This window comes from Vigna radiata, chromosome 3, assembly GCF_000741045.1.
Source record: "Vigna radiata var. radiata cultivar VC1973A chromosome 3, Vradiata_ver6, whole genome shotgun sequence".
NCBI classification, from domain to species: domain Eukaryota; kingdom Viridiplantae; phylum Streptophyta; class Magnoliopsida; order Fabales; family Fabaceae; genus Vigna; species Vigna radiata.
Window position 1 is genome coordinate 7478473 of NC_028353.1, and position 9695 is coordinate 7488167.

Sequence of the window (9695 nt, forward strand, 5' to 3'; positions counted from 1 at the left end):
TTCTTCTTTTTTTTTATTCTCACCGTTCCTTCATTCCATTATTAAATTCTGCGGACACAAAGCAACTCACACCTCACCAATCAGGACCACACAATAAACGCCTTTCAATTTTTATTTTTTTTCTTCTTATTAACTATAAAACTATCGCTTCACATAAATTAACATCGTTTATTTTTTTTAAAATTAACATTTACAAGCCACTACATTAAAATTGACTTAGCAAATATTAAATAAAAAGTAAATTAAATTATTTAAATTATTTTTTTTATCCTTTGTCACTTTCATAATGGAATGACAAAAATACTAACGTAATAAGTACTATAGATAAAATCTGCGTGAATACTTTGTATTTATAAATAATACATAATAGATATTTTAATATTTATTTACAAATCAATTTGTTATCAATAGTATATTATTTATTCTCTATTTATTAATGTAAAAAATTAAAATTAAAATTTAATATAAATTTTATTAAATTAAGTTTAATTATAATTATAATTATTGCTTTTTAATATAAATTATATTAAAATTTATACTTTTTAGTAACTTTTTTAAATTGTATTTTAAAAACTTTATAACAAAATTTAAATATCCATAGATATTTATCAATATTCGTATGTTTTTTAAAATATATAAACAATTTTAATTCGGTATTCAACTATTTACAAGTTGGATTTTTTTTTTCAAATCAAATAGTCACCCGAAAACTAAAATAAAATATACTAGGATGTAACATTAATAAGGACAAAATGCTTTTAAAAAGAAAAAAATTGAGTTTAACTCTTTATAAAATAAAGCTAGCTTGCATATAAGTTAAAAATAAAAATCATATAGATGTAAACTTTTTGACAAATTAATTCGTACATAAAATAGTTTTAACTTTTAAATGAGTTTACTTTAATTTATTTATTTATTTTTCTCTAAAAATAGAAAACTCGTATAACACAAATGATTAATTACTAACTATATCATACCTTTAAAAGAAAAACTTTGCGCATAGATAAGTAAGTTCATTATCTAATGGTAAGTATTAGTTGCACTAATACGGGAGAATTTGGAAGAAAAATTAAAAATGGTTCAAATGGAATTGCTCAAACTTTAAGTAAGGAGAAGAATTTATTAACGATTTGTTAGGAAAGTAACAAAAGTGACAAAAAGAAGAGAAATAAAAAATAAAATTGCTCGAATTAAAAAAGTTAACGAAAATTACGACAATTTTTTATTAATATTATTTATTATAATAGTAGAATAAATAAGCAACTGTTCGTAATTAGTTAAAAATTAATTTACCTAAATTAATTTTTTTTAAGGTATTATTAGTGTCTATGAATTGTTATCAATGAAAAAACCATAAGAACAATTAAGTATCACTTATATTTCTTCCATTTCATATTTTAACCAGTTTACTCAACTTTTTCTACCTGCAGAAACTTGAGAATAAAAACACTAAATAATACGGCTTAAAGGAAATAATTAATTAGTCTTAATAGGGCGAACTTTTTCCTTTTTCTTTTTATCTTAATATATTTAATAATATTTTCCGCCGAAAAAATAATTATTCATTTTGTACCTTATTTTTAAAAAATGCATAAAGTTATTAGACTCGAAAGATAGAGGAATTCCTTGGTAATAATTTTACTATATTAACTTCTAATTATTATAACATTTTTTTTCTTAAACACTATCATCAATGTGTGATTTTATGAATAATGAATACATGATTTATGAGTTTATAATAAATCATATAACATTTAAAAAAAAAGATTATATTAATTGTAATATATAAACTACTTCAATTTTATTTTGAAAATCTATAACAAAATTTAAATATATTTTATATTAAAGTGTTGACATATATTTCACTAAATATTAATTTGACAAATTAATAAATTAAATATTTAAAATATTAAGCATTATTAAATAATATTATAGTATTTTAAAATATCAAGTTATCAATCTGCATAATTAAAAGTAATAAACAATTAAAAGGCTATTTTAGCAAATCCAGAGATGCTGGAGAGAGAAAAGATTGAATTGAAGAAGAATGATTGAGTGAGTGAAGAGAAGAGAGAAGACATGATATGATATAAAGATAAAGGAGAGCCACAGAAGGAGGACAGACCAACCACCACTACACAACCAACTTGTCCCTATATGCATGCCTATGCTCATCTTATTACTACCACTAACCTACATTTACTTTCATCCACCCACATTTTATTTTACTTCGAATCCTATTCTTTCTAGAATATTTTACTTTCGAATATTATGCTTTAGAATATTATACCAGTCACATATATTCCATTACATCATTTTAGGAATAAATTTAAATCCACTAAATTCACAAATTTTAAAAAATACAACAATGCACAAACTGTTTTAGACAATAATTTCTATTACTGTGCCTAAACAAAAACAATTCTACACGTAAAAAAGCATACTTCTACTGGGGATTAAATTACTCCAAATTATATTTTCATACCCATTTTATTCTCATCACGTCATTGCCGGAAATGAAATAAAATTTGATGTATAAAGAGACATTCTCACAAGAATTTCAGGTAATTCAAACAAAACTTTTAAGCCAAGTTTACTTAAACTAGCGCAAAATAATTTTTATTACAATAAACTTCTGATAAACTTAACTAAAGTAACTTTATTTTCTATATAAATCATCGTTATGTTCGACAGTTTGACAAATAAGTACTCCCCCAGTCTCTAACCGAAGACAACCTTAAGATTCAAACCCTGATTAGAAAAGTTTTCGGGCCCTTTCTCCAAGTGTATACAAGAAAGCAATCAAACATATAATCTATGCAGAGTTCTTGCAATATATGTTATCGTCTGAGTTACTCAAACCAAATAATAACAATGTACCAGGGAAATAGTGCCTGTTTTTGACATTAAACAGTCTATTACATAAATCTAAGGTCTGATAAATCCTCAGTGTTTAAAACTAGGTCGCCTATAGGCACAATCTCAAGTCCAATATCAAACATAAAACCAAATAAGTGTTTTTCATGGCTAATGTCAATTTTACTCACCACGTCCGCAACTTCGTCGATTACAACAATCAGCTCACCTGCAAAACCAAGCTCGATTAGATCCGGAGAAATATAATTTAAACTGACCCAGTTAAAGAGCCCAGAGACAAAATCATCCAGAGAACTATCAGAGTTCCAAGATACAGACCGAGACAAACTTTTACTCCTGCTTCTGCTCCTACTCGGACTCCTGCTAGCACTGCCCCTTTTGGGACTTTTATTACGCTGCCACAGAATACAAATAATTGGGGGGTGAAAAGATTGCCCGGTGTCCTAAATTTGTACTTCAAAACAAAACGTACTCATAAACGTTAAAACATGCTTTCTAAGGCCCTGTACAATACCCACCCCCGCAGTAATAAAAAAATTCTTCGAAGCCATGCAAGTTCACCATTATAAATGGCTAAAAGTAAAAAACCAGACAAACCGCTCTATTATGCAAATCACAACAGAATAATAATCTTGAGACGAAGTTACACTCACAGGGGGCAAAGGAGATCTGGACCTCGACCGTGATCTGCAAAAGTTCCACAAAAACCAGAATTTAAAATCCGCAAGTTCCCTTATCAAATTGATCCAACGGCCTTGATGCCTCTTCCATGTCAGTTAACATATTCCAAGGAGGTAAAACCACGCATCACAAAATATAAAAAGACCAACACAGAAGACTATAAAAAGGTAAAGTATATGCATAGAATGATGAAAAATGAATAAAAATAGACCATTTCAGGGCGACATATTAAGGCACCAATTATCATGAGAACAGAAATCTTCCCTACTGCACCACAAAATCCAGAGAATCCAGATGGTGCATCCTATTGGCTTGGCAAATCTTGAAGCCCACAATTGTAATGAAATTGTCCCTATTGCTCATTGGAGGTTATAAACAATCCAGCTCTATATGGCAATCCATGATCTCCTTGGTCCCCAATCTAGCACCCATGGACATTTACATGCTAAAAGTATTAGAACAGATGAACTGTGAAGGTATCCAAAGTCGCCCATTCTAAAAAATATCATACCTCCACAACAAAATGAGTTGCAGACAATTGAACCAAATCCCACCAAGATCCTAATTTCCAATTTCCAGTATGCTGCATGTTTCCATATCTAAGAGTTAAGAAAACAAAGGAATCTTTACAAAAGCAAAAAGGAAACTGAGAACACTCTGACATTGAGGCAAGTTTCACCAAGTTCCGCACGAACAAAGCAAGATAGGGGAAAATTGACTGAGGGAGGGAATGTGAAGGGGACAACAGTTTTGTGTCAGGAAAATAAAAATATTAAATCTGAATTTCATAGAGAAGAAATAATAGATAATTTATTTACAAGAAGATTCTCTATGACTTTCAATTTAAATGAAAGAAGGTTTTAAAAGAAACTAGTCCCGGTTTTTTATTCCGAAGAAAACAAACAACTGACTTCACAAGAACAAATCAAAATGAAATTAAACTTATTCATGCAAGAAATTTGCCAAATAGTGCACGTGAACTTAATTTAATAAATTCAACAATTGATCTCTATTAATTCCTATTCTAATCATTATCAAAAATTCCAAAAAAAAAAATTCCCTAAGTTAGCAGTGTGCAGTCATGAAAATGCCTCTTCTGGTCTTTTCATCTCTTCACATTGGTGAAGAGGCTATGAAACTCTAAACACATCGGTAAAGTCATCAAGTCGGCCAACCATACATCGGAAAATGCCTCTTCTGGTCTTTTCATCTCTTCCATCGAGATACCAAATAATTTATGAATAAAATAATACTTGGATATAAAAGTAGCCAGACAATTAGTATTAGACAAAATCTGCACTTTCAAAACATTTCATACCCTGACAACGAACGAGACCTTGATCTTGAGCGAGATCGAGCAGCAGGAGATCTTGATGGAGATTTAGCAGGTGGTGAACGCTGTGAAGATTTACCCTTAGGAGATTTGCTGCATACAGAACGAGTATCAATAGGTTAACAAAGAATCATAATAAGGAATATTTTTTATTTAAAATACATAACGTATAGACCTTTGGCTCCGGTCCCGACTGTAACTACGGCTTCGGCTACGGCTGCGGCTATAGCTTCTTCCTCTAGAATGAGATGGGCCACGGCTAGGACTTCTAGATGAATCCCGCCTCGAATCATATTCCCTCACCTATATGGAGGTAAAAGAAAAAAAAAAAATCAGCAGAAGTAGCATGCACTAAAAAAATAAAACTTACAAAACGTCAAATCCATGCCATACTCGAACATAACCCTTGGAAAATGCATTCCGAAACTCAGAGTCATCAAGCTTCTTGATCTGTAGTGAAAGAAAATACCATCAATTAGAGATGACAATTTTGAAAGCTCATGTCTGGCTATCCATGATCTAATTATAAATAAATGAAACCATGGTAAATAAATAACTCACAGCATATTTCATATCATCATAATTTGTGTAATCCACAATACCAGTAGTACCTGAAAAAAAAAATTAAGACATCAAACCCTACAGCAGACAATATAATCCACAAAATAACAAAGAACATAATCTCTTAGACTCCTCCTACAGGCTCAAATGCAAACTCTCATAAATAGAACCAAGACAAAAGGAAGGGATTCAGATGCATAAAAAAATAAAATAAGTATAAAAACTGTTTAAATACCAATACATCCAAACCATCTAGCACAATTATGAACCAGAAACTTCATCCAAGTGTCACATACCCCTTCCGTCATGAAAGACCTGAGAAAAGCAAACATCTCCTGCCTTGCGCATGTGATCCTGCATTTATAAAAAATCATTGTATTGAGACAATATTCATAAACACCCTGAAAAACAATCCAATAGAACATAATTGAACAACAATAACTCTTATCAACAGCTCACCTTAAGATCCTGCCAGGATGCTGAAGAGGGCAATCCAGTGACTAGAACTGCACAAGGTTCAGTGGAAAATTTAGAAACGTAACAAGAGTCTTAATATATCTTATACAATGTTATCAATGGTGGGCGGCAGATGGCCAAGAATCCAACCATATACCCATTGCACCCGTTGGAGTGCCACAGGCAAGGCTTCCCTTCCCAAGCTGCCCGTGATGGAGGGAGTGAAAAAGTCACATTTAAGAACTATGAAAAGCAATAAATATTTCAAATATATACACACCCCGATATTCAGAGCGTCTGGATACCCCACGTCCAGCCCGTCCATTGCTGTGACTGCTGTGTCGATCTCTTGAGGATGAATGACCACGTCCACCATGGGCAGGCTCCACCTATAAGGATACAGGTTACAGTGTTGGTGAGGTATGCAAAGTCATCTTGTTTATCACCACATCTAATTTGTTATAGTTATCATATTATTGAAGCATATGATTGTGAGATATAACCAACCCGTAACCGGTGCCCATCAAAATCATAGCCATCACGTCCACGTATTGCATCCTCAGCATCTTGAGCATCTTCAAACTGCAATAATCAGGTATAAGTCAAGATAATTCGTAAAAGGAGAAAAAGAAATTTATGAGACTATGAGTGACTCCAAACTCACCTCAACAAATGCGTAACCAGGGGGTCTTGGGGGAACCTTTAGATCTATGTGAGTTATGTGACCATACTACAAAGTGAAAAATTAATTAGGCATATAAACATTCCCACAGAACATTAATTATAGAGAGCAAACAACAGAAAATCATTAACAGCCACATCAGGAGCACATCCGACATACAATGTCCCAAAGGGGACCATGAAAAATTGCATTGTAGTATTCTTTGCAATTAGAATTCATTATTATAACATAGTTTTGACCCAATTTTATTGTAAACAATGATTACTTCAGTCCCTGATCAACTTAGTCCCTTAACTTCACAATAACCTCACTGTAAGCCATTCTGACTTGGCAAAAATCATTCACCTTAGTTGCTTTCCACTACATTTGTTATTAAAATCAAACGCAAAAGTGAATCTCACTTTACAAACAGTCTGTTATTGCCCCACTAAAAACGATGGATATGGATCCGCCTGGAGTAAATTGTATTGGCTTTTACGGGGAATTGAACATGGAAACCTGGCAACACGAGAGTAGCTAATGGCACCAGACACACAACATCAAGGACCAAAATGACGGCTCTCGAAATCAAAGCATACAATCTCATGGACTAAAATGAGATTCAATCCCCGCCTTAATAAACCAAACAAAATCCTCAAATAGAAGAAGAAAGAAAAAGAAGGAATAGATCCTAGCAAGCTAATAACTTTCAAGCCCAAATACATAAAAACGTTAATCTTGGAAAATTCCCCCAACACTTCCATACCCAACCCTCATTTATTGATATAAAACATTTCAGATCAAACTGCAGACCTAGCAAAAATTATCAACGCACCTTCAGAAATAAATCTTCAACTTCTCTTTCACGGATGTCACCAGGAAGGTTCCCAACGTAGACAGTTCTGCTCGAGCGTCTACTCATTTTTTCTATAGTACAAAATCGAAAAACAACCAAAAGCAAGTTAAAATTAAATAAACATTTATGTTATTCAGCATGCCTCGGTGTCCAACACAGAACCCAGTGAAGCCAAAAAACCAGAGTTTAGGTAATTGAACGAGAAATTTAAAATTCGGAAAAGAACATCACGAAGAAACGGCGAGGGGATCACCGAAATCGAAATTCGAGTTCGCATAAAAAGAAGTGAGAGTAAAGAAACAGTGAAGAGTGCAATTGGCGGAGAAGGACTCACCTTCGACAAGTGGGGATTGGAATCGGTGGTGTTGCCGTGCAAGGTTGAGAGAGGTTAGGGTTTTTGATTTTAGTGTCTGAGACACGAGAGGGAAATGGGATGAGAAAAGTTGTGTCTTCTTATACTACAAGGCCGGCACGCTTGTGGTCGCACGTGTATACTTCTCACACTTTGTTTTGAATATTTATTTACCACTTTTTATATAAATATTTTGTGTTTAAAACCTTTATAAGTGTTTTATTTTAATTTAGATTATTCACTGAATTTATATCGTTTTTTAAAAATTTGTAGAATATTTTATTTAAAATTAATTTACTTAATTGTAGTGGTGTTCATAACAAAACATTTAGACAAGTTGCACTGAATTAGTTTCTAAAGAAATCTGTTTAAGAAAAATTAACTATTTTCTTAGAACAGGTTGAATTTGAACCACGTGTTAAAAACAGGTTTTAGACATTCTTTTATTCAAAATCTAATTATTCAAATTGAAGCTATTTCCTTTTCCAGTTATATTAGATTAATCATAAATATTAAATTTTTAAACAAATAAATAATATTTTAATATCTAAAATTATTAATTATAAAATGTAATAAGAAAAAATTACTAAAAATTAAAAAATTTGTATTGTTTTATTTATATGGTAATTAATATAAGCATTAGTTATTATTATTATTATTATTATTATTATATATATATATTCATTAAAAAAGTAGTGATAAAATGACATATAATATAAGAATAAAACAATTATAAAAAAATAATAATTATATTTTTTAAAAGTGAAAAGAGTAAAAAATAATAAAAAATAATATTAAATGAATGGAAAAATGGTGTGTGTGAATAAAGTTTACTAGAAAAACTATAACATTATGATTCTTCTCTAAAGGTAGATGTATCTTCAGTTTTTTTAGTATGTAAAAATAATTATCCATGTGAAGTGATGTTGAAGAAAGGAGCATTTGGTTACTTTTAAAAATTAATCCATACAATTTTAAAAATTTATCATTTATGAAAATTAATCACTAAGTTTGTTCCATTCAATTTTCAATTTGTCACTTTTTGAAATAGTTCATTAAATTAAGTTCAAATTAAAAAAAAAAAGTGCATGTCCCCTGTTTTATAAACTTTACCACTTAAGTTTTTTTTTCTCAAATCTGACATACATATTTTCTAAATATCTTATTTTACCATTGTAAATTGACGGGTTACTTTTAATTATTAATTATTTATGTAATGGTCTCAGAAGTCTGAATAAGTCATTGGGCTTAATTGGATAGTCTGACCTATTTCACTTAGAGCATGGCCAACTCTTTTGTTCATTTATGATTTCATTTCACATAAAACCCTTTTCTCTCTAAGTTCTAAACCCTAACTCTACTTCACATTTTCTCTTCTTTTTCAGAAATTTGAACCGTACAAAATTTCATTTAGTGCCTTCAAATTGTTCCTGACGTCGAGGACTTCCGTTTGAACCTACCATCTCACTGTTTCATCGAGTAAGTAAATTTTTTCCCATTTCTTATCACTGTTTTTGACCTAAGTCGCACCATTTTCTGATTCCATGAACTCTATGTGATATTGTCTTCCATTCTTCATTATTTCAACTCAAAAAGCTAAAGTCTATCACCTAATTGGTGATTTGTAGGTTTTTTGGTGCCCTAATTGCTAGGAGCACTTTAGAAGCGTTGAGTGAGCTTGTTGTTGCTTGTTTCCAGGGAGCTTTAATTATATAAACATAGTTTGTTTGAATTTTTATGGTTTGATTGGAGTTTATACTATGGTATGTTAAACTATTTTTGTGAATGAATGAATCTGTTGTCTTTCACATTGTAGTATATTTTTTGTTTATATATATATATATATATATATATATATATATATATATATATATTAGTGGTGATATGAGATTCTAAAATTACTAAATTCTGATGTATA

The 9695-nt window shown here is 30.8% G+C and overlaps 1 protein-coding gene across 3 annotated transcripts in view; it reads right to left on the minus strand.

The window, feature by feature from the left end:
* Window positions 1-2804: 2804 nt before the first annotated feature.
* Window positions 2805-9695, minus strand: part of LOC106757655 (serine/arginine-rich-splicing factor SR34) — a 13870-nt gene continuing 6979 nt past the window's right edge. The window contains exons 1-16 of one of the 3 annotated variants that reach the window (XR_001375529.2): window positions 7760-7877; window positions 7405-7496; window positions 6573-6638; window positions 6416-6490; window positions 6189-6297; window positions 5912-5958; window positions 5749-5806; window positions 5453-5502; window positions 5285-5341; window positions 5067-5194; window positions 4877-4984; window positions 4070-4141; window positions 3770-3979; window positions 3531-3564; window positions 3196-3272; window positions 2805-3085 (exon numbers count right to left, since the gene is read on the minus strand). Coding sequence is in view for 2 of the 3 variants with exons in the window: in XM_014640383.2 (XP_014495869.1) it covers window positions 3082-3085; window positions 3196-3272; window positions 3531-3564; window positions 4877-4984; window positions 5067-5194; window positions 5285-5341; window positions 5453-5502; window positions 5749-5806; window positions 5912-5958; window positions 6189-6297; window positions 6416-6490; window positions 6573-6638; window positions 7405-7496; window positions 7756-7802 (952 nt within the window). In the remaining variant the exon portion in view is untranslated. Of the gene's footprint in view, window positions 3086-3195; window positions 3273-3530; window positions 3565-3769; window positions 3980-4069; window positions 4142-4876; window positions 4985-5066; window positions 5195-5284; window positions 5342-5452; window positions 5503-5748; window positions 5807-5911; window positions 5959-6188; window positions 6298-6415; window positions 6491-6572; window positions 6639-7404; window positions 7497-7755; window positions 7878-9695 lie in introns of those variants that run through there. The other 2 variants (XM_014640383.2, XM_014640382.2) reach the window with 2 other exon arrangements.